The sequence below is a fragment of the Vulpes lagopus genome, chromosome 11 (genome assembly GCF_018345385.1).
Source record: "Vulpes lagopus strain Blue_001 chromosome 11, ASM1834538v1, whole genome shotgun sequence".
Taxonomy (NCBI): domain Eukaryota; kingdom Metazoa; phylum Chordata; class Mammalia; order Carnivora; family Canidae; genus Vulpes; species Vulpes lagopus.
Genome location: NC_054834.1, coordinates 28,279,705 through 28,303,976, shown reverse-complemented (window position 1 = coordinate 28,303,976; position 24,272 = coordinate 28,279,705). Strand labels below are relative to the sequence as shown.

At 47.8% G+C, this 24,272-nt stretch overlaps 2 protein-coding genes across 5 annotated transcripts; both read right to left on the bottom strand.

Annotated features, from left to right (window-relative positions):
• Window positions 1-5,306: 5,306 nt before the first annotated feature.
• Window positions 5,307-9,673, bottom strand: FCRLB (Fc receptor like B). Of its 3 annotated transcripts, none has more exons than XM_041723210.1 (6): window positions 9,643-9,673; window positions 9,326-9,346; window positions 8,750-9,004; window positions 6,981-7,247; window positions 6,141-6,419; window positions 5,307-5,722 (listed from the first exon to the last, which is right to left on the bottom strand). In XM_041723210.1, the coding sequence occupies exons 1-6, from the start codon at window positions 9,671-9,673 to the stop codon at window positions 5,307-5,309; spliced, it is 1,269 nt and encodes a 422-aa protein (XP_041579144.1). The 3 variants fall into 3 exon arrangements, with proteins under 3 accessions (XP_041579144.1, XP_041579145.1, XP_041579146.1); XM_041723211.1 differs by having other exon boundaries at window positions 5,486-5,697; window positions 6,116-6,286; XM_041723212.1 differs by lacking the exon at window positions 9,326-9,346 and having other exon boundaries at window positions 5,486-5,697; window positions 6,116-6,286.
• A 7,804-nt stretch (window positions 9,674-17,477) lies between these two features.
• Window positions 17,478-24,075, bottom strand: FCRLA (Fc receptor like A). 2 transcript variants are annotated; one of them, XM_041722738.1, is made up of 6 exons: window positions 23,964-24,075; window positions 20,865-20,921; window positions 20,469-20,663; window positions 19,418-19,684; window positions 18,669-18,953; window positions 17,478-17,793 (listed from the first exon to the last, which is right to left on the bottom strand). In XM_041722738.1, exons 1-6 carry the CDS (start codon window positions 24,040-24,042, stop codon window positions 17,495-17,497), a joined length of 1,182 nt encoding a protein of 393 aa, XP_041578672.1. In that variant the 5' UTR covers window positions 24,043-24,075; the 3' UTR covers window positions 17,478-17,494. The 2 variants fall into 2 exon arrangements, with proteins under 2 accessions (XP_041578672.1, XP_041578673.1); XM_041722739.1 differs by having other exon boundaries at window positions 20,469-20,621.
• Between the last annotated feature and the right edge of the window lie 197 nt (window positions 24,076-24,272).

The following is a 24,272-nucleotide window of genomic DNA, read 5'->3' as shown; positions in this document are numbered from 1 at the left end:
TTGAAACCAATTCTCTTTGCAAGTGCAGTGGCTGGAGGACAAAGCTAAACCAATATGGGCTAACTGTAGTGTGTGTTGGAAATAAGAGCTCTTCTTGGAAGAAAGGCTGCACTTAATGAGTAAGTATAGTCAGGAGTGCATTTCCCTTAGTTAACTATGGACCAATGAGCAAGTAATTCAGAAGATGGATGAGCAGCATTACAAACAGTGGCATTGACTCCAGAGGGACCGTATAGCTGGGCTGCTACACGACCCAAGGTTAGCAATGGTTCAGGATCCAGTGGGAACACTGAACAGTGAATAAAGAGTTAAGAGGGGGGATCCCTGGGTGGCGCAGTGGTTTGGCGCCTGCCTTTGGCCCAGGGCGCGATCCTGGAGACCCGGGATCGAGTCCCACGTCGGGCTCCCGGTGCATGGAGCCTGCTTCTCCCTCTGCCTGTGTCTCTGCCTCTCTCTCTCTCTCTGACTATCATAAAAAAAAAAAAAAAAAAAAAAAGAGTTAAGAGGTTCTCTGGGTCTAATTAAGAAATAAAAGTATGATGGTGTGCTCTCTTGACAAGGGTATGGGAAACAAATTCTCATACATAACTAGTGGAAGTTCAAATTGCTACTATCTCTTTAAGGAGTAATTTGACAATACATTATTTTTTTAAAGATTTTATTTATTTACTCATGAGAGACACACACACAGAGAGGATCACGCCCTGGACGGAAGGCAGGGGCTAAACTGCTGAGCCACCCAGGGATCCTTTGACAATATCTATTAAAATGTAATATAAAATCTGGCAATTCTACTTCTAGGAGTTTGTCCCGCAGATATAGTCAAATACATACCTAAAGATATAGGGGTGGGGTGCCTGGGTGGCTCAGTTGGTTAAGCATCTGACTCCTGATTTCAGCTCAGGTGATGATCTCAAGTTGGGTCAAGCCGTGTAGGGCTCTGGGCTCAGTGGAGATTTTTCTTGAATTCTCTCCCTCTCTTCCTTCCCCTGCTCTCAAATAAATAAATACATATTTAAAAAAAATAAAGATATAGGGGTAGTGTAGTATAATGTAAACCAGCAAAATTTTAGAAACAATCTAATACTCCATCACTGGAGACTAGCAGATGTCATCTCCCCAGGAAATGATTTGTGAACCCCCACCTGGGGCTTACTGTCCCTCCTCTGTGCTTCTAAGCACCTTAGCATCCTCTGTCTTAAAACTTCTAGTAAGGAAAGAATCTATTTGTCTGTCTCTCCCCTAAAGGTTACTGTTATTTCCCTCATTTTGCAGATGAGGACTCTTGGGCTCAGAAGGCCTGAGCAGCCCTCCAGAGGGTTGAGGCTAGAGTCTATGTCAAAGCATAGAGGTGGGTAAGGGGCTCGTGTGTTGGGGAGAGAGTAAGTGGTCAGTGTGACTGCAGTACAAGGCTAATGGGCTCCATAGCCCATGATAGGGAGTTTGGACTCTAACCCAGAGGTTTTGATGCAATCTCTTAAGGAAAAAGTCCTTAAGTGTAAGAACCCAAAGAGTTCCCTCTTTCCATAGACTTAAGACGAGACAAAAAACTGAGACTAAGGGAGGCTGAGATCCAAAATGGGGCAACTTGCCAGGATCCTCTCTGCTCTCTGAGGTCAGACATTCGGGTTCCTGGTCTGGAATCTGGTTTAGGGTCTGAGACCTGAGTCTGAGGCATGGAACTGATCAGAGAACCAGAGAGAAGCAAATTTCTCCCCAGGCTTCTCCAGCATTTTGCAGCTATCTTTCTGCTTCAGAATGAGCTCTAAGTTCTCCTTGGGCAACCTGGGCTAACTAGCCTCTGTTTCCCTAAATGCATGTTGGAACCTCAACCACAGGCTGGATGGGGTCATTTCTTCCCGCAGATGGGCATGGCCAGTTAGTTGCCTGTCTGATATTTCCTGCTATTTTTATAGTGTAGCCCTTCCTGGAGATCAGTAACAGGTGTTGGGGGTGATCTATGAGAGCTGGGGACTTAAAAGTGTTCTAGAGGGCAGATGGGTCGAGCTCTCCCACCCCCACCCCCTTAAGTTCTTGTTCCTCCCCATCTCCCACATCTCTAGTGCAAAAGAGAGGTCGATGTTAGGACAAACAGAAAGGTATTGGGACTGCTAACAGGGAGTGAGTGAAGGAGATACCTGGCATACTAGCTCTCCTGTGAAGGCCTATTTCAATTTTTTTCTTTTTTCTTTTTCTTTTTTTTTTTAATTGGAATTCAATTTGCCAACATATAACATAACACCCAGTGCTCATCCCATCAAATGCCCCCCTCAGTGCCCATCACCCAGTCACCCCCCCCGCCCACCTCCCTTTCCATCACCCCTTGTTCCTTTCCCAGAGTTAGGAGTCTCTCATGTTCTGTCTTCAATTTTTTTCTCTTGAAAAATGATCAACTGGTTTCTTTGGTTTGGGGGGAGGGTTGACTTTGGTTTGGGGGGAGGGTTTGATTACTAAGCCTCTTGGCACTAAAACTGGTCACTTCCTATCTAATTCAGAGATGGCAGAAACTTCAAGGGAACAAAATCAGAAGGAGGAAGGAGTCTCGCCCCCGGAGTAGCATGAGGTTAGCCAGGGTAATCATGGTCTTGGGAGTTCTGAGAAGAGAGATGAGCCTGCTTTAGAAAGCTGGAAATCAAAGCTACAAAGATTCTTGTAAACCAGAACCCATTGCTGGGTTATAGGGGCCTGGACATGCCTTCTCAGGAATAAGCAAATGTTCACTGAGATCAGTTTAATTGATTCTTCTTTTCTGATTTTAAGTTGACATCTCCTCCAATCAGGCTTATTGATACTTCAATAAAGAATGCTTCCAAATACCCATCCCAAATATCCAACACGGTGAAGGACTTCTTAACAAGACTTTCAAGTTCTGATCCCCCTTTACATCTCTATGTTCATCTCCCATCCCCTTGTCCCTAAAATTCACCTCCCCGCAGAGAAACACACACATTTCTCCAACCACCCTCCATTATTTGCAGCTGTACAAGCACAAGAAGGTCTTTCAAGTCTCCGTGTTTGTGTCCACAGCCTACCCTATTCTCAACCTTTTTTCACATCTTCACTTGAATTCTTACTCTTCTTTCAAGATTCATCTTCCTCCTCTGAATTCCCATAATGTGTCAGAGAGCACTTATCACATGGCATTGTAATTTATGTATGTACCTGTCTGCCTTCTTCCCCATAAAACATCAGTGATTTTGTAATAATATGGTGAAGAATATGATGAAGGATATTGATGTCATTCTGGTTAATCACTCAACAAGAAAGGGGAAATAAGGTTGTAACCAAGTTCGTTAGAAGTGAAAGAGTTGTTATCAGTGCTGCTTACTTGATGAATGAAGGGTATGAACCCAGTGACCCTCTGGAAACAAGTCACACCAGCCCTGCAGAGAAGGAACGGCTCTGGCGTTCACTCATGAAAATGAGTGAACACATCTCTGAGGTTACAATTGACATGGCATCTTGCTTTTAACCTTCAAGTAACAATAAAGTCACCAGGCAGGGTGGAATAGGGATCAGGTCATGTTGTGTCTAGGTTGTGTTAGGGTTGAAGTGGCTGGTAGGGTAATAAGGAAAAAAAAAAGCTAAAAACTAGAATTCCTCAATTTTAAGGATTTGTCTTAAAACTTTCTTCAAAGGAAAAAAAAACTTTCTTCAAAGAAATTTCAAAATGTAAAGAGTATCACTTTTTTAAGTTATGGCTAAAGAGAGCCTGGCCTGTCTGCTGCTACTAGAGCCTATCAGTCTGTCCAGCTCTACTGGGGCTAGAGGAGCATCTGGGGGAGTCTCACAGAACTCTGATTCTTATAATCTGAGCAAGCCACACAAATACCTTTCCCTCTAAAACTATATGAAATCTGGGACTTTGGGGTATAAATTCATCAGAAATACAACTGAAAGTCTCTATTTTTTTAAAATGATGCTGATGTGGAAAACAAAGGGAGAAGAAAAATCATTAAATTTCCTTACTACTCACAGCCCACTGACACGTCCTTGAAGCAGACAGAGTGACCTTCCTCTAGGGACTCAACTACCTTGATGTTGACAGTTGCTAAGGGCAAGATGGCAATCCTAGCCCGACCCTCAGGATCCTGTGAGTCTACTTCAACAAATAAAAATTCCTTTAGAAATTTCCTTTATCTCTACATCCCCAAGATAATGTGTTAGTGACCATCCCCCATGAATATGGTCCACCAATGTACATCTGAAGGGTCTCATGACTCAGGCTGTATCAGAGGGTCATAAATGATCTTTTCCCAACAAGAGCTAGTTGCTCTCAAGGTCCTGGAAACCTTGCTTCCAAAATTCCTCAGAGACTTATGCTCTCCCTAAGGCTCTCCCAACTTGAAAGTATATAATGGGCCACTCCGCACAACCCTGGTGCAGCTCTTTCTGTCCACGGGTCCTGTCCCTGTGCTTTAAATAAAGTCACCTTTTTGCACCAAAGACGTCTCAACAATTCTTTCTTAGCCTTCAGCTTTGAACCTTAATGTCTTTCCTATATCAATGCTTTTTTTTTTTTTTAAAGGATTTATTTATGATAGACATGGTGGGGGGGCAGAGACACAGGAGGAGGGAGAAGCAGGCTCCATGCCGGGAGCCTGGGATTCGATCCCGGGACTCCATCCCAGGACTCCAGGACCGCGCCCTGGGCCAAAGGCAGGCGTTAAACCGCTGAGGCACCCAGGGATCCCCCCTATATTAATGCTTTTGAAGAATATACTTTTTAAATGTTTTTATTTATTTGAGAGAAAGAGAGAGTGCATTGTGGGGGAGGCGGGCAGAGGGAGAGGGAGAGGGAGAAGCAAACTGCCTCCCTGTGGGGCTCTATCCCAGGACCCTGAGATCATGAGCCAACCCAAAGGCAGATGCTTAACTGAATGAGCCACCCAGAGGCCCCTGAAAGTCTTTTTTAAAAATTAACATTAAATCCATTATGAGTAGTTACAACTTGACCCTCAAAGATTCCAAAGGGTTCATTATCTCAATGACCTTAAACACCCCGATATTGCCTGTGCTGAAATGTGTACCGGGTGGGCACCTCTGAAAAGCTAAGGGTGCCTAAATAAACTTGCCAACAGAAACCTCCAAACCTCCAGGTAGGAAGTGACAGAAGGGGAGTCCTGGGAGGGGAGGAGAACCGAGGACAGGCCTGGCCCTACGGATGCTCCAGAGAGCCCGGGGACACGGAGACCCGCCCACACCAAGGCTGCCAAAGGCGCGGAGCGGAGAGGTCTGGCCAGGTCCCCGCGGGTGGGAAGCCGGGAGACGCAGGGGGGGAGCCGGGGGGGGGGGGCGCCCCGGCCTCAGCTCTCCACCGCCGTGGTCTCGGGGGCTCCCGGGCTCGCAGCGAAGCGGGGGGCGGGGGTCTGGAGCGTTGCCCTGGGCTCTGGGAAGGCCGGCGGCTCCTTCAATTCCAGGACCACGCGGCTCAGAAGGCCCTTGAGCAGCTGCATTTCTTGCAGCAGAAGGTCCACGTCGGGTTTCAGGGCTCCAGCGGGCGGTTCCGAGGGCGCCGGCGGGGCGCAGGCTGGTGGCCCCGCCGTGGGGGCTCTGCCCGCCGGGCCCTGCAGCCCCGGCGACGTGGCGTTGGGGACGGAGGTGACCGACGGGGCGGATCTGGACACCGGGGGCTTCCTGAAGGACAGCGGCTGGCCGCCCGGCGCCAACGCTGCGGCCCGGGGAGCCTGGGCGGTGCTGGACGCCGAGGGCAGCGCGGACCCTGCGGGCGCAGCACAGCGGGACCCACGGCCGCACTCACTCTCCCACCCTGCGGCGCCCGCGGGCGAGGGCGGTAGGGGCGGGAGTGGAGCGCGGGGAAGGCGCGGGAGGACCGCCGGCGGACCGGTGGAGAGGAGAGGAGGGAGGGGAGGAGGGAGGAGGGTGAGAGGTCGGAGGGGAGGGGAGGAGAGAAGGGAGGAGGGAGGAGGGGATGGGGAGGGAAGAGGGAGGACGGAGGAGGAGACGGGGTGGCGAGGAGAGAGGGAAGGGAGGAGGGCGAGGGAGGAGGGAGGGGAGGGGGAGGAGACGGTGAGCGGGAGGGCCGCGTGGCGCGAGGGAGAAGGGTGCGGAGGCGCGGGCGGGGCGGCCGCGGGGGGTGGCAGGGGTGGGGGGCGTCCGGGGAGGGTGCGCTCACTCACCGCGCCCCGCGAGCTGCAGCCAAGGGCTGCGTTTCCGGACGCTCCGCGTGGCGGTCGCGGCCTCGCACCAGTAGGACTCGAGCTCGTCGACCTCGGGCTCGGGGACCGTGTACTCGGCGCCCCAGTCGAAGCGGCGCACGGGGCGACTGTACTTGTAGAAGGCGAACTGCAGCGGCGTGTCGCGCCTGTGCGGGTGCAGGCGGGTCTCGCAGCGCACGGCCACCCCGCCGCGGGCCTCCGCCCGGCCGGTCACCGTCAACACCGGCGCGGGGAACAGCTCTGCGGAGAGGGGCGCCGGGCGCTCAGGGTGCGCGGTGGGCCGGCGCGGGGGGCCCGCGTGTCCACGCGCCGCGGCACCGCCGGTTTCCCTCGAGGGACCCCGCGGCCCAGGGCACCGAGAGGGGGCGGGGGGGAGGGAGGGAGCCTGCGAGGACGGGGAGCGCTTGCCAAGGGGGAGGGGGGAGCGGGCCCGAAGCTTCCCGTCCCATCCCGCCGGACACCCAGTTCGGGGCCCCCGGCCTGGAGGTGGGGTGCGCTCCGAGCGGCCCCCCCGCCCCCCCCAGGGACCCCTACAGCTGCCCCGCCCTCCGGCTGGGGCTTGGACACCGCCGCCGGCTCTAGGGCCCCCACACCCGGAGTAGGAGCCGCAGCTGCGCGGGAGGGAAGGGACCCTCGTCCCACGCAGGCTGCGCATCAGGGGCGCCTTCCCGGCGGAGGAGAGGCGAGAGCGCGCGTGGACTAGGGGAGAAATGCGCCTCCGGCCTCCCTGCCCGGCCGGGCTCCCGCCGCAGAAGTGCCCAGGGCTCGTCTGCCCCGTCCCGGGCCGCAGGGGTCGCCCACCTTGCACGGTCACGGCCACCTTGGCGGAGAACATGGGCGCGCTCTCCACCGGGATGCGCATGGTGCCGGAGCACTGGTAGCGCCCGCTGTCGCCCGCGCGCGCCTGCGGCACCGAGTAGTTGGCGCTCGCGTGGAAGTAGCGCACCGCCCGGCCCTCGTGGTAGTAGTGCAGCTTGTAGACCGGCTTGTCGTACCAGCCGCGGCAGCGCAGGACCAGCGGCTCGCCCTCGAACACCGCAGCGTAGGGCACTTGCAGGATCAGCCAGTCTAGACAGTCACCACAGCAGGCCTGACTCCAGGAGAAGCCCAGGCCTGGGGGTCCCAGCCTTCTCCCCCTTCCTGCACAGTGGCTCCCCCCCGCTCCCGGCTGCAGGCGGCCCAGGAGGCGCAGAGCTGGATGCCTTGCCAGGTGAGGGGGAGGTAAAGCAACCCCACCCCACCCCCCCACCCCCCACCCCCGTGTTTCAGTAAGGATGAGGAAGGCAAAGATGCCTGGTTCTCGGCTGGCTCCAGCCTCATCAGAGTAACGGCCATCAGAATGGCCTTACACTGCTCAGGATGCCTTCCTCACCTGGCCCCTATTTACTTTTCCAGCACCATCTCAGTATTGTCACCTGCCCAGTGTCTCCCTCACTGTCCCCACCTTCCACTCCTAATGCCGGCTAGGTCCAGCCACACCCAATATACCTGTTGGAAGCACTGGACCTGCTGTGAGCCCAGGGCCTTTGCATCTGTCAATAAGACAGACACACCCACCTGTTTTACTTGAGGCCTACTTGTCCTGTAGATCTAGCCTTCGACCTTTTCTCCTCCAGAAAGCTCCCCCAACCCAGCACAGCTAACCCTTGTATAACCCTAACATGTTCCAGATGCCATTTTTAGGAATTTCACTTTGAGAAAGAATTCTGCAAGTAACAGCCACAATCAGTTTGCTATTCTATTCCACAAATGGTAACCACCTCCTCTCATGGCCAGTATCTTATCTGTACTATCAGTTTCCAAACAAGAAACCGCAGAGTATGCACATGAAATGTGTGTAAATGCTAAGTGATGATCTTTGAGTTCTGAATACAAATTGTGGCCTATCAGGCTGAGATGATATAATATTCCCTACAAAGTAGCTAATCCCGGAAGCTAAAGAACAAATTACTGCTATTTTCTTATCCTGCTTTGAAATCCTTTAAGTAACCCCAAGAAGTCAGCTTCTGAATTGACGCCTATGTACACGTGTATGCCTGCAGTAAACTTTTAAGTGCTTTGTTCAACTGTTGCTCTCTTTTTTCCTTAACAATATGTCATAATTCGTTTTTCATCCTCACAACGGCCAAAGACAGATAAATCATTGTCCCTATGTGGCTGCTGGAAAGCGCAGAGAAGCATCTTGCTGTTCATTCAGGAGTGATTCTCCCAGCTGCACCCAGTCTACACAGGAACCTTCACTCCCCACCCCTTTGCTCTGCCCTTTCCATCCCTGACCCCTCCCCCATGGCTCCCCATCCAGTATCCCAGGTCCTGAGCTAGTCTCATAAATAAGCACAAACGTTTATTTGCCTCCCTCTATGGCAGAGGGGCAAGGGGACTTCTGGGGCCAGGCAAGCCTCATGGTGTCTCTCACATAGAATGCCATGCACGGCCCTGCCTGCTGCAGACACTCAAGATAATCCCCATTTCCCACCCCAGTGGGAGTGGCCCAGTGTTCTCTCCCACTGGGGGGCCAATATGGCCAGAGGAGATGCTTGGAGCCCCTGCCCCCATGTTCAAGCACTCACCGTTGGAAACAGAGAGGTGGATGGGGTCACTGACAGGTGCTCCCCGTGTCTGGCATCGATACACCCCTGGCGTCTGCACCTCGATGCTCTTCTTGTGAGAGGGCAGAAGTAGGTGGCCCAGGTACCAGAGAGTGCTAATGGGCCGGAGCTCCAAGAGCAGAGGGTGGTACCCATCACATCGCAGGGTCACCCGCTCCCCCTTGAAGATTGTGGTCCAGGGTGGGTGTAGAGACAATATGGGCTTCTCCAGAGTAGCTGGGGTGGAGGGCGTGTAAGAGGGGGCAATGCGGGGAAGAGAATCAAGATGAGGTGCCCAAGATGTGGTCTGGGGTGGGCCACTCTGAGAAAACCCCAGCTTCCAGGATCCGGCCCACATTGCTAAACCATCCCCGTGGCAGGAGACGCCACACCGTACTACTATCCACCGGTACCCATTTCGAGGTGCATAGAGGCAAACTGGGGTCATGGGGATTGAGAAGACATGAGCCAAGAAGTGGGGAGTATCCAAGCAGGTCACCCAGGGGGGGTTGGTGTGGAAATTGTCGGAAATTGGGTTGAGGGATGGGGGAGACTCACCAGCTTGCCCGCTGCTTGGAACTGCAGAATGAGAATTGAAGCAGAAGAATGTTGGGGATGAGAGGAAAGTAAGGGACCTTTGACCATAGGAAAAGCTCTGGGAGTCTCAAGACCTGTTTTTCTTTTGCCTTTACTTTTCCTGGCTCTGAGAAAGCCCCCTTCTTTTGATCCTCGAAAAATAGATAATGAACTGCTGTTTGGAAATGAGGAATGTTCCCCAACGCGTGCAATGCACAAAACACATGCACACACAGCCTGGGCCACACTCACCCCACAGCCCAAGTCCTTTTGCCGCTGTCCATGCACTGAGGACTCACCCAGGAGCAGAAGGGCTGTCAGTGGCCACATGCTGGCCCGGCCCGCAGCAGCTGCAGCACAACGTCTGCAATAAATGTTTAAGTGCTTTGTTCAACTGCTGCTCTCTTTTTCCCTTAGCAACGTGTCGTAATTCATTTTTCATCCTCACAACAACCAAAGAGACCGATACAATTATTGTCTATGTTACTGCTGTCTATGTTACTGCTGGAAATGCTGACCGGTGTCGACTCCTGAGCCCTGGAAGACATTGCTGCTTCTCCCACCCATTCCTAATTCCTGAAATGGGGAGACTGGAGACAGCAGGACATGGGCTGGATAAGTGTCAGCTCTCAGGTGTCCCAGGCACCAGGCACTGTCCCACCTAGCACCCCTACGGCCACCTCACATCTTAGGCCAGCCTCAAGCCCTGTAGAGGAGGCATGCTGAGCAGAGCCTTTGCCCTCTGCAGCCCAAGAAAGCCACATAGAACCCCGGATTGTGGCAGGTGACACAGCCACCTTTGGGGTCCCATTGACATCGACCTCTGTCCCACATCATCCCCACCTTTCAGGTGGCCCTATAAGCCTCAATTGAGGAAAATACCTCCCCGTGTCCTGAAGGTCTACCTGGGGCCCTTGTTCTGCTCACTCCCTGATGACAGGAGTGTGAGGCCTTGGGAGGTTGACATTGGGCTCCCTGCACTCAGAGCTCACAGCTTCCTACAGGTGAGTGACAGAAGGGCATGATTCACCGACCACCTTCTGTGTCACTGTCATCCAAAGTTCTCAAGAAGAATGGGAAAAATGCAATGTGGTTCCCTTTCTTTCACCCTTCCTGAAAACTTAAACCCTCAGAAATGAGAACATTCTTTCCTACGCAGCCCAGGGATCTCACCCTATGGCATCTCCACTCACTCTTGCCTGCCCACCTTCCTGCTAGCCATCCCCGCAAGCCTTCCGCCCTACCCGAGTTCCAGGACTCCTCACCTGTGGCAGAGAAGTCACTGCATCGGCCCCTCAGAAACTTCGCAGATCCCACCTCCCAGCTCTACTTCTGGTGCTTTCTGAGCCATGCGATCATACCCTGAGCAATGGGGAACCTGAATTCTCATGTAAATACTTAATGAATTTTCCAACCTGATTGTATGTCTCCTTGGACCAGTGTCCTGTCCTCACCTGGGCCACACGGTCCTGGGGCGCCTCCTTCCTCTGGAACTCTGGTGGGGACGAAAAGGATTATCAAACACTGTCAAGTCTCTTAAAGACAGTCTCCTCCCTCTTCCTTGCTGATAGCCAAAGCTCCATTCTGAGAATCCCCTTAGAGTTTCTCTTAATATGACAGTCTTTGTTAAAAATGCAAATGCCTCTAAGGGAAATGTGATTGGTTGTTTAAGTTCTGCTGGCCATCTCAGATCCTGTTTGAGAGCAGGTTTTTATTTTTGTAATTTCCTTTTAAATATTTTATTTATGTATTTGAAAGAGAGAGAGAGCAAACACGAGGAGGGGAAGGGGCAGAGGGAGAGGGAGAAGTAGGCTCTCTGCTAGCAGGGAGCCCCATGCTGGGCTCCAGCTCAGGACCCTGGGATCATGACTTGAGCTGAAGGCAGACACTTAACTGACTTGAGCCACCCAGGTGTCCCGAGAGCGGGGTTTTTAAAAAAAGATAGATAGTCATATGGGTCTGAAAAGCAGGGAGGTGCTTGATAAGGTGCTCGGGAGGGATGGAGGAAGGGAGGGAGAGAGGAACTGGATAGTAAGAACAGAGATTTAGGGCAGCCCCGGTGGCGCAGCGGTTTAGCGCCGCCTGCAGCCCGGGGCGTGATCCTGGAGACCCCGGATCAGGTCCCACTTCGGGCTCTCTGTATGGTGCCTGCTTCTCCCTCTGCCTGTGTCTCTGCCTCTCTCTCTCGATGTCTATGAATAAATAAATAAAATCTTTAAAAAAAAAAAAAAGAACAGAGATTTATAAACTGCCTGCTTTAGGGGTGTCTTGGCTAGACCATGCTGCCAGACTTCCTCACACTCCACCTGCCTCCTCCCCCGGGGCCAGCGTGGGCCTCCCTGCGTCATCCACAGCCTCCCCACGTCATGCCCCAGGACTGTGACATCTGCCCCAGGCCACCACATCTACGGTAAGAATGTGATGCACCTGTCAGCTGTCCCTAGCTCCACACAAACGGTCTCTGTTTGGCTTCATATCACTCAGAACACAGATTTCAGCCTTTTTACCAGATTGCACAAGACACCTGATTACACCAAAAGTTCATGAGATGTATATAGTCTTCCTGAAAATCTCTAGACTCATCGATAGGGTTCCCATCATACCGTGCTCAGAATCTGGCCTGAAGACTCTCCCACCCAACAGATCTTTATTCTATTCTAGGCTTTGTTCTGCATTTCCCCCAAGCTGGATCTCTTTCTACATCCAAGACTTTTCCCTGCAGAATTTCTAATTCTTCACCCCTTTGCTAATGTAGAGAAAGGTAGCAATTATCCTTTGTTACCTGAGCAATTCTTTGAAGCCTGTCATGGCATAATCTGTGGACAAGATATGCCATCTTCTGCTAAGTGTCCTGATGACTAAAATGTTTTCAGTGATGATGACAGTGCTACTGTTGCTGGCACCAGCTCACACTCCGTGAGTGCTGAAGCCCTGAGCACTGAACTGGGGGCAGACCCCATGTCCCTGCATTTAATCCCAACAGGGGGCCTTTGAGGAAGGATTATAAGTAACGGAGGTGATAGAGCTGGGATTTGAGTAGAAGTCCATCTCACTCCAAAATATGTTCTCTGTCCCCGCTGCTCGTGGCAGTTTGTCATCGTAGGCTTTTCAGGTCCCTTCTCTTGTTCTATTATTTTTTCTTACCTCTATGCACACTACCCTCCACGTGAGCACACATTGTATGATGCTTAGTGGATATACTTGTATACATGCGTATGTTTATCCTTGAGTAATGTCTCCTGTTATTGATTTACATAAATGGTGTTGTGTTCTAGGTATTATTTTCTCTCTCAGAACAAAAGCCAGAGTTAAGAGGAATTTGGTTACCCACCCCCATATTTTTCCTGCACCTATGATTGTGCTGGGATATCTCATCTCATCTCATCCTCTCTGGCCCTTGGACTGGAATTTACACCATCGGCTTTCCTGGTTTTCAAGCCTTTAGACTCAGACTGAATTATACGTTCCTGGGTCTCCAGCTTGCAGATGCCAGAGCATGGGACTTCTCTGCCTCCATAATCTCATGAAGCAACTCCTCATATCTCTCTCTCTCTCTCTTTCTCTCCCAGCCTCTGACAGTCACCATTATAGTCTCTGCTTCTATGAGTCTTGACTATTTCAGATTCCACGCATAAGTGAGATCATGCAATATTTATCTTTCTGTATCTGGCTTATTTCTCTTAGCCTAGTAATGTCTTCCAAGTTCATCCATGTTGTGAATGGCAGGATTCTCTCTCAATCTCTCTCTCTCTCTCTCTCTCTCTCTGTCTCTCTGTCTCTCTCTCACACACACACACACACACACACACACACACACACACACATCTCACATTTTCTTCATCCATTCTTTTGATAGACATTTAGCATTCAGTTTGTTTCCATACTTTGGCTATTGTGAATAGTGTTGCACTGAACCTGGGAGTGCAGCTACCTCTTTGACATACTGGTTTTGTTTCCTTTGAATATATACCCAGAAGATATATACCTCTTCATAAGACAGTTCTTTTTTTTTTTAAGATTTATTTATTTGAGAGAGAGAGAGAGAGAGAGCTCAATCTCACAACCCTGAGATAATGACCTGAGCTGAAATCCACAGTCAGATGCTCAACTGACTGAGCCACCCAGGCACCTCTCATAAGGTAGTTCTATTTTTAATTTTTTGAGGAACCTTCACACTGTTTTGCACGGTGGCTGCACCAGTTTGCATTCCCACCAGCAGTGCACAGGGCTCTCTGTCCTCCACAACCTCATCAACTCTTGCTTTTTGATACTAGCCATTCTAAAGGTATGAGGTGATCTCTCAGTGTGGTTTTGATTTGCATTTCCCTGATGATGGGTGATGGTGAGCACCTTTTCAAATACCTGATGGCCATTTGTTGGTTTTATTTTTAGAAATGTCTCTTCAGGTCCTTTGCCCATTTTTAAGTCAAGTTATTTGTTTTTTTCTATTTGTTTTGTTTTGTTTTGTTTTCTATTTAATTGTATGAGTTCCTTATATATTTTGGATGTTACCGCCTTATCAAGTATATGGTTTGCAAATATTTTCTCCCATTTCATAGGTTCCCTTTTCACTCTGCTGTTTCTTTTTCCTTTTTTTTCTTACTGTTTCCTTTGCTACACTGTGCTGTTGTTTTACTTTCCCAAAGATGTGTTACAGAATAAAGGAACACATAGTGCAATCAACTTAGACTTTTTAAGACTTTAGACTTTATAAACTCTTCTCTGAGAGCAGAGATCATGCTAAACTCATATTCTTTTTTATTCTATAGCACCTTCTTTTTTTCTAATAACACAATACTCGGTACATAAATGTCAAATTAATGAAGGTTCTTCAGTACTGAAAAAAATTTGCTATTTTGTCTGACCTGATTAAGGCTGGGGAAAACGTGTGAAACACACATCATCATGGCTTTCAGGTCAACAAGCAAACAAAGGTTCACCAAATCCAGCAATACTGAGAGTACACTGGAGTAGTCTTTAACAGGTTGGAATGGTTTACTTGAAGATCAATAAAGGAAAGAACTACTCCACATAGGAGGTGATAAACTCAGGTTTTTATTACCTCTAAGAAAAGAAAAAGGCAGAAACCACACAGGCATTTGAAGATGATTTAGGGAAATATATATATTTAAAGGAGGCCTAAATCCCTGCTCAGATAAGATCTTTTAAATTACTAATAATTTATATCTACTTATGTGTTTCTCCCTCATGGTCTCTCCAAAACAGCCCCTTAAAGGTAGCTGCTATCCTGATGTTGGTGTTTCCATTATCATGCTCTTTTAAAAGGTTTATCCTATGTATGTGTAAATGCCTAAAAAATATATTCTTTTGCTGTGCTTGTTTTTAAACTCTGTATAAGGGGATCATATTATGTGGTATCCCCTGGGACTTGCTTTTTCCTCTCAAGCTGGTATTTTTGATATTTTTTAAGTTGCTTTATTTTAGATATGGTTTACTAATTTTTACTTTGTATAGTATTCCACTCTGTGGAAAAAGCACAATGTATCCATTTTTCTGTTGGTGGATAACTGAATTGATTCCAAAGTTTTGCTTTTACAGATAGTGCTATTATGAACATTATTATATCTGTCTTCTAATGCACATACACTAGAATTTATTTTTGGCATATACACCTGGACATTGGATTCTACTTTATAAGATAATGGACGTACTATCTAGCGTTGACTTCGGAGACAAAATCTAGCATGGCTGCATTGGGACCTCCGTGGGTCTAAACTGCACAGGACCATGAACCAGACCCGGTGTAACAATTCGTTTTCCCCACTTCCTCCCAAACCCCAGGCTAGATGGGCAGATGGAGACAAGTAAACCCCCCACCCATTCTTTCTGCTCTATTCTTGCCTTCCTCACCCCTCTCCTTGAGGCTTCCAAGTACTTGACGAGGCTGGATCCTCTGGGCAGAGTCTGGAGATTTTGCTGATGCCACACATGCCACTCATCCCTTAAGGTCCAGGTTAATTTCCATCTTCTTCAAAGTATCTTCCCTTATGCTGGCTCACTCAATTCGACTAAACAGAATTTTAGAGCTTAACTATGCCTCATTAAACTAAACACCAACGAGTCAATGTGGTGCAAAGAGCTCACCCTCCAGTGAATAGAAATAAGATACTAAAAAGTTCTGATGTGGTGGGATGAGAGAGGTGCACACAGACACATGGACGAGGAGGGCAGAGGTGACATTTATCTTAGCCAGCTGCATCTATGACTTCCTTCCCTGATCGTGGATAGCTTTTATTATCTTTATGAATTCCTTGTTTAGCATGAGAGCTTGCAGGATGCGTTCATGAAAATGGTACCATTAACTGAACTCAACTCCATGTGGCATGGCTGTAACACAGTATAGGAAGTATATCCAGAATCGTCCTCTAGCAATTGAGCTTCCATGTTTTCAAATCCACCAAAGTCATGAAATACCTCTGGTCATCATTTCTTGCAACTCCTATTCACACCATTGTGAGTTAAATCCTCTCAGGCTGCAAAGATGTTTACAGGCTCTTACTAATTCCCAACTGCCTCCTGGTCCTTCCCCTTGAAGGTGTTAGGAACTACCATAAAACTCACCTTTTAGAGAATGATGGGAATTACCAAGAAACTCAAGTGTTAGGGACGCCTGGGTGGCTCAGCGATTAAGCATCTGCCTTTGGCTCAGGGAATGATCCTGGAGTCCTGGGATCGAGTCCTGCATTGGGCTCCCTGCATGGAGCCTACTTCTCCCTCTTCCTGTGCCTCTGCCTCTCTCTGTGTGTCTCTCATGAATAAATAAATAAAATCTTTTTTAAAAACTCAAATTTTAATATCCAGCATGATTTTATTCCTTTGTTTCTTCTTGGCATGTCTGAAGTGATCACATGTGCATTTTTTATAAATTACTGTGACTCAATATTGCACAGAATAAATGGCACAAAGAAAGAATATGGTGGAAAATATCATACCACGTGATTTAGGATGTTAGAATAACGTGATAGAATGCTCATTGGCTGAGCTAAAACGGAGTGCTAACTCATTGACCAAAGGTCTACTGTAGAGTCTCTCAAGCTTTCTTTCATTGGCTGTGAATGTACAATAGCAGTCCAAATGTAGAAAAAAGTATTATTCTGGTACCAAAATAGATTTATGTATATATTTTTAAAATATTTTATTTATTTATTCATCAGAGAGGCAGAGAGAGAAGCAGGCTCCATGCAGGGAGCCCGAGGCAGGACTCGATCCCGGGGCCACAGGATCAGGCAGGCCCTGGGCTGGAGGCAGCGCTAAACCACTGAGCCACCCGGGCTGCCCCGACTTATGTATATTTTTAAAGAAAAATGCTTCAGAGACATAATAAAATAAAAAATTGCTGTTTTGGCAATGTTATGCTTCATCACATATGTCTGAGTCTAATCGGATCCTGTGGGAAATTTTTTCCCGCTTTTATTATTTAATGGGAAGGGTATTACTCTTCCTCTATCACAAAGTTTAAACCCTCTATAGACAGAGACACTATTTTATGAGCTTCCTTAACATAGAACAAACCTTGGTATGTAGTAGAGGCAACGAAATACCAGCATGTAATTAATATTTGCTGAATGATGCTGGAGGAGGCAGCAAGAAGAAGAAACAAAGGTCCACCCTAGAGCCTAACACCTAGCTTCCACAAGGTTGAAGTTTCTTAATCTTGGCACTATTGACATATTGGACAAGATAATCCTTTGTTGTGGGGGCTTTCCAGTGTGTTACCTGATATTTAGCAGCATTCTTGGCTTCTACTCACTAGATGCCAGTAGCCCCACTCCCCAAAATGTCTTTAGACATTGTCAAATGTCCCCTTTGGTGGGGGTGGGGGATTGCCTCCAGTTGAGACTGCTGCATTAAGTGCATCTCATTGATTTTCTTTTAGTCGCCAGATTCTGGCCTTGGCAAAAGAAGGCAACAGCTGGTCTAGAGGGAGCAGGTCATGAGAGAATATGTAATTATAGCTAAATTCTGAGGATCACTTTGTGCAAATTTATTTATACTCACCTATCTCTGTTACTCTAACAAAATACTGGGCAATTTTCAAGACTATTTATGTGTATGTATAGGACAGAAAGAGCAAAAGTAGAAAAAGCTGAATTTATTCAGAGTACTTGAGCAATACTGCAGATGAATTATTTACTCGTATTCAACAGGACCCTTTATGGTCTCAAGCTTCAGGCGGACAGATAGGTCCCTCAGCTCCATGACCAGGTGACCAAGGAGAGCTCTCATATCCTGCATTTGCTTGAGAAGAATGCCCATCTGGTGATACAGATGGGGGTCTGGCACCTGTAGAGGAGAGGAGAAGCCTGGGTTCTTAGAAGGGGTGGACAGTGGAGGCTGAGGTCCAGGGAATGCTGTTGGAGTAGATTCTGGAACAGGTGATTTCTGAGGAGCTGGATTCAAGTTGCGGGACGAAGTAGAGCTGGAGGGACCTGCATTATGGGATAAGAGGAACATATAAGACCGAAGTCTGACTCTGGCCCTAGCCTCATACAATGGTCCTAGCCTCATATTCATGGTACATATAAGGGTGAAGCCTAACTCTGGCCCTAACCTGTCTTTCTTGTTTTCTGAAAGTGGCTGTGGGGTCCAATGCCAGCAGAGGTTTAAGAACTCCCTCAAGATCAAAATTTGAATCTGAAGCTTGGCTACCTCAGTTTGAAAATCTTCAGTGATGAGGCTTCATCATTACAGGGCTATAGATATTAGCCAATTCTTCCTCTATAAAGGCAGAACCTAATTCCCTACAGTGTGGAGGTGGTCAGTGGTCCTAGGTCAACCTCTTTACTGTATATGACATTAGTGCAATTCCTCATCTTTGTTCCAGCCTTCAGTGTTTCAAGAACACCTCCACTGGCTCCTTGTATCACCTCCTCTTCAAAATCACCTCCTATTATTTTTCTTATGACATGATCTCAAGCCCCCTCATTAGGATTACCACCCCCTCTGGATATATTATTTCAGGTCAAGTGCAGCCTTTTTAATTGAGAATTGAATATAAACTCCCGACTACCTCACCTTCATTCTAGATACTATATTCCTGCAGATGTCCAGCGTTCATGTAGGGAGCATAGGGTCTATGGGGCAGCAGCTGTGGAGCTGGCTCAGGTCTTGGTTTGGTGAGGTGTGCACTGTGGTCCGAGGGAGAAGTTCCATAACTGTGCTCTTTTCCATCCCCGGGGACTCTGGTTTATTGTTCCCTCCTCCTCTGTGTCCTAACTTAACCTGTTCATACCAAACCCCAGCTCACAGGTCCAATCCTTTCCCTCACTTTTCACACACGCCAGACAAATCCACACTAACTTACTCTGCACCCGGATCTCCAGCTTGGAGCTCTGTTTCCAAACTTGGTTGTCCTCAGTGGCTGCTTCACACCAGTAGGACCCAGAGTGCGCCTTTGAAGCTGTGGGGATCTGGAATTCCGGGGAGAGGCCCCTGCTGCGCACTGTCCTGCTGTCCTTGTAGAAGGAGAAGAAGAGGCGGGTGGTTGATCTCTGCAGGGGCAGCTTTGTCTGACAGCTCAAGGTCACCGGGTCCCCCTCTCGGGGCTCAGCAGAGGGGGTGGCTCTGAGAAGTGGGGCTGGAAACAGTTCTGGGGGAGAGATAAGTGAGAAAGAAGAGCTCAGCCATCCTACATTCAGGTGGACCCATGCCAGGCAAAGTATCTGGTCGCACTTTCCTCCCCCATTCCCATTAAGAATGAGCAGTCTTAGCAAAGCTGCATTGAAACTTCCAAATCTTCTCTCTCTTTAACTAGACAATATTAGGAAAGACTCAGAGGTGGGCAAATCTTACAAGAGTCCAGACACCCAATCAGTGAACATTGGGAAGCGTGGATCTGGGGGACGGAGGCGTGGGAAGCACACGGAACTTGGAGAGGACTCGAAGACTTGAGAATGCAATGCTGAGATGCTGCTCCTCCTGAAGCCCAAGCATTTGCCAGCAACCTGTCTCTTAGCCTTCAGTGATCTTGTCACCTTTATTGAGAGACAGTCTTGGTCTCTCTGTGTCTCCCCACCTGCCTCTGCCAACAACCACACTCCCTCCAGCGCTCACCTTGGATCTTGATAGCCACGGAAGATGCTGTTTCTGGGCTCCCAGGACCAGGGCTCCTCAAGATGCCGCTGCAGTGATAGTGCCCGCTGTCAGTCTCTTGCACCACCGCAATGGAGAATTCCCTATTAGGTCCAGGGGGACCCATTGCTGAGCCATCTCGGTAGAAGGTCACTTGGGCCAGTGGCCAGTCTTGCCAGGCCTGGCACCGTAGAGTCAGTGGGTCTCCTTCAAATATAGGGCTGACTGGACCTTGGAGGATCAGCCAGTCTGTGGCCCAAAGCAAGAGTTGAGTGTGACCCACTGCCTCCCTTGGGAGTTCCCCCGGTGCTACTCGCACAGACTGTCCTCTCACCTTTCTCTGAGGGTCCACACAATTCTCGCCCCTGGTTGGGAATTGGAACAACTTCTCTAGGGCCAAAGAGTGAGTGAATTTTTGTAGGGCGTTTGTGAGGCTTCCCTGAATATAGGGAAGAAGGTACAGAAATCCCTCTTTATCCACAGTTTTGCTTTCCATGGTCAACTGCAGTCCAGAAGCAAATGATCCCCCTTCTGATATATCATCAGAAGATCAGTAGTAGCCTAACACTGCCTCACAGTGCTTCTGTCAGTCCCCTCACTTATTTTATCAGGTAAGCATTTTATCATCTCACATCATCACCAGATAGTTACATATTAGTACAATAAGGTATTTGAGGGAGGGAGAGACCACTCACATAACTTTTACCACAGTATATTGTGATAATTATTGTATTATTAGATATTGTTGTTCATCTCTTACTGATCTCTTACTGTGCCTAATTTATATTTTATCATAGGTACATGTGTATAGGGAAAACTTAGTAGATTAAGACTTTGGTACAATCTGCAGTTTCAGGCATCCACTGGGGGTTTTGGAACATATCCTTCATGGATAAGGCAGGGCTACTGTATCTCATCCCACAGCCAATTTCCTGGGGGCAACTTTGTGACTGGGCTAGTGGGCTGAAAGAGCAGGTTTGGGAAATGGGAAAAAGAGAAGGTCTGCACTAGTCAGTCCTTCCGGAGACCTCACCGTAAGACACAATCAGATGGAAGGGTTTACTGAAAGTGTAGCCCTTGACCTGGAAGTCAACTTCCCTTGGGCTCATCAAGTCCTCCTGGGTATCACAGCTGCTCTCCTGGGTGCTGACAGGTCCTTCACATTGCAGCGTCTCAAAAGGGGCAGCTGAGCAGGGCATGGTTTGAGAAGCAGAAAACAAAGCTGTGACTTGAAGGAAGAAGACAGAAAATTGCCCTCTACCAGGGAATCTCCAGGAGAATCATCCTTTGTAGAGTGAGAAGGGGAGACTCCAAAACCCACGTGGGTCTATTGACTTGTATCTTGATCCACTGGCTTTCAGGTGCTCTCAGGGAATGGACCGTGGTTTGGGGAAGAGGGTGGGGAGACAATGGCAAAATGTGAACTCACCAGCATGACATCCAGCTGCTGGTGCAGGAAACCAGAGGCCTAAGGCAATGATGACCCCTGAGCAGGCAGGCGTAGGATAAAAGGGGAAGGGAGATGATCAGATTTTAACACTCACTGGGTGTTTAACACGTACCACACACTGCTGGACACTTTTATGCATTATTTTACCTAATCTTGACAAGACTTCTAGGTATGCAATTTCACCCCCAATTTTATAAGTCTTAGAGAAACAGGCTTAGAATAGTTCATTAACTTACCCAAAATTTGAAAAAAAAAGTAGGGAACAGAGCAAGAAAAGAAATTATGTCTGAATTCAAAATCAGTATTATTTTACTTCACTGTTTATAGACTTGATCAACTGCAGGTCTCAGATCTTCCTTGGAGGGTTTCTTCCACACTTTCATTTTCTCAAAATTCCCTTTGTTCTTCATCCATGAATATATTATCTACCAATTAGCTTTCAGTACCTAGCAGTGTCTCCTTCCTTTCTCCTTCTTTCTGGTCTTCATTTTTTCAGCCATCTCTACCTTGATGTCCTCTGTCCCTTGAATTTTCCATGGCAACAATAGAGCCCTTCCTATGTCCTTTTCTCTACTCCAAACCTCTGCTCCCAGTCTGTAATGGTAACTATGGAACAATTCTTTCTTTGCTTCCAGGCTAAAACTTAGAGTTAAGGATTTTTCAATGTATCTCCTCAACCTATCACTTAGCTCCATCGTTGACCCAGGCAAGATAATTTCCATTTTTCCCATCTTCATGATTGCTTCTTGTCCCTCAATCCCTCTCCCCTTCTTTTGGCCCCATGGCCATTCACATATCCTCAATTCTTCACTCCATTCTTTCCCGACCCACTTGCCTTTGTTCCTTTCCATTCCCAAAGGCCCAAAACTCTGTAACTTCCCCAAGCAAGGCCTCTTTCCACTTCCTAATTCTCATTATATCAGTACCAGGTGTTTTCTTTAGATCCTCCCTCAGCTCCCTTCACCACTACTGCTGCTACCTTTTTCAGTTCCTCTGCTATTATTCAACTGGACTCAGCTTCCACTCCTTTTTGAAAATGAGCTTGTGAGTTGCCAGGCACTTTCACTCAATTACATGGTAGGTGTTAGTCTCATTTTATGAATAAGAAAATGGAATTAGAGATATAAAAGTGAATTTTCCAGGTGACATACAGCTAGTTAACAGAAAAGGAGTTCTTGCCATAATACCAGTGCTGTATCTTCACACAGTCACCAAGTCCTGTCTCTATGAGTTCAGTAAAATGATTCAACAACATTTTTGTGCAAGGATAACGCAGATGCTAAAGAATTAAACATAAATATGACAAGGTTAAAAAACAAAAACAAAAAAAGCATTGTCCCTGTCTACAAATAACTCAGTTTAGTGGATGGCACACCCATATGAGGAGATTATTTCAGCATGAGGAGTAAAATAATAACAAAGATGTATGACAGGCAACCATTGGGGCAGAAAGAAAGGGAAGCTTTCAAAGAAGCTTCCCTGGTGAAGATGTCACCTATATGGAATCTTTAGGGATGTCTAAAAGTTTGTGAGTAAGAGGAAATGGGGCCCATGGAGAAAGCTCATTTCAAGCAGAGGTAGCGGTATGAGTGAAGCTTAGAGATAGGTAAGAACCTGGTGTGTGAATGGATAAATACAAGCAGGGTGGGGTTTATTACAACATAATTTGCAGGGCTCGCAAGGTAAAAGCAGAGGCTGCAGAGGTTAAGTAGAAACCAGGCTATGGTGTGCCTTGTGTGCACCAGCTGCAGAGTGCAGAATCGATTTCAAGGGCACAAGACTGAGACACAGAGGTTAGTTAAGAAATTATTGGACTATCCAAAGTCAACAATGATGAGAGCTTTTCCTAGCATACTATTAGTTCTGTCTCAAGGAAGGGACTGTCTCTAAGAACAGTCTAGAAGTTACATTTTGCCAAACTTGCTAATGAATCATATCCAGGGAAGGGAGAGGAAGGAGTCTAGGTTTTCTTCCAAGTTTTTGGCCTGGATGCCTGGGTGGATGCCATGAAGTGAGATCAGACACAGTGAAAGATGAAATTAGGAGATGTAGAGACCAAGGGGACAGATGAATTCAGTTTTGTGCTGAGATACCTGTGAAACTTGCAGATATATGTCTTGTGCAAAGTTGGATCTTCAACTGTGAAGCTAAAAAGCACAATTAAGGTTGGAGATTTGACTTGGAACTCTTTTTTTTTTTTTAAAGATTTATTTTTTTTTAATTTTTATTTATTTATGATAGTCACACACAGAGAGAGAGAGAGAGAGAGACAGAGACACAGGCAGAGGGAGAAGCAGGCTCCATGCACCGGGAGCCCGATGTGGGATTCGATCCCGGGTCTCCAGGATCGCACCCCAGGCCAAAGGCAGGCGCCAAACCGCTGCGCCACCGAGGGATCCCGGAACTCTTAAGTAATAGTTGTAGAGGTAAAAATTATGCAGATACATGAACTCACTAAGGAGATTGGGTAAAGAAAGAAGAGTAAGGAGGCAGGAATAACAACAATAGAAAACACAAGTCTTTAAGGGGAAGATAACAGAAGCCACCAAAGGGACAAAGACAGGTACATAGAGTGCAAGGAGAAAATGGCACAGAAGTCAGGCAAGCAAAGAATGCCAAGAAAGAATAAGTGACCAACACTGCCCAATGCAGCAGAGAAATCCAGCAGCAAAAGAACTAAAGGATGGGTAATGGCATAGTTGATCATTACACCCTGGGCAAAACTGATTCTGTTGGAAGCCAGACTGGGCGTGCTGAGGTATGAGTGAGAAGTGGGGAAGTGGACAAAGTAGGTGGTACCAACTACTCTTTCAAGAAATCTGAGAAAAGGAAGGAAAAGAGTTGAGATGGTAGCTAAATGGGGTATCATAGTCAAGGGGGATTTGAGAATGGAAAAGCTTGAAGATCTTTATATTCAGAAAGAGCCATTCAATCCAGCATACCACGTTTTCAAATATCTGCCCTTCATTTCCCACCTGAACATTGCTTCTTTGGGCCAAAGTCAGTCCACGTATCTTTCCATTGATCAAAGTCAGGCATATCTCCATTCCCACACCAATGTTCAAATGTATCACTTACCTAGTAGCATCTGGGCTGCCCAGAGCACAGTAGGAGAAAAGTAGAGGACCCCAGCCGTGAGGACACAACCCAGCCTCATGGTGACTGTGTTTAGGTCTCTTGCAGCCTCTAACACACTGATTTTCTTCAACATGAAACCTCTCAAATTAGAAAAGAGGAAGTAAATCTAACTGTCTCATCTCCTTGCATCTGGAGCTTATTTTCAACTTTGTGATTGGCTTTCATCATTCATATTTGACTAGATTGGCCCCAGCATCATCTACATCCTTAGGGTTGTGGATGAACTAGTAATACTCTCAATTGTTCAAG

Coding starts and splice junctions, on each gene's coding strand:
- FCRLA (XM_041722738.1), bottom strand. CDS start 24,042: ATGAGGCTGGGTTGTGTCCTCACGGCTGGGGTCCTCTACTTTTCTCCT. Junction 20,664..20,864: donor AGCAGCTGGATGTCATGCTG/GTGAGTTCACAT, acceptor TCTTCCTTCAAG/TCACAGCTTTGTTTTCTGCT. Junction 17,794..18,668: donor GCTGGAGATCCGGGTGCAGA/GTAAGTTAGTGT, acceptor CCCATAATGCAG/GTCCCTCCAGCTCTACTTCG.
- FCRLB (XM_041723210.1), bottom strand. CDS start 9,673: ATGTGGCCACTGACAGCCCTTCTGCTCCTGG. Junction 7,248..8,749: donor CCACCTCTCTGTTTCCAACG/GTGAGTGCTTGA, acceptor GTGACTGTCTAG/ACTGGCTGATCCTGCAAGTG. Junction 5,723..6,140: donor GCTGCAGCTCGCGGGGCGCG/GTGAGTGAGCGC, acceptor CTGCGCCCGCAG/GGTCCGCGCTGCCCTCGGCG.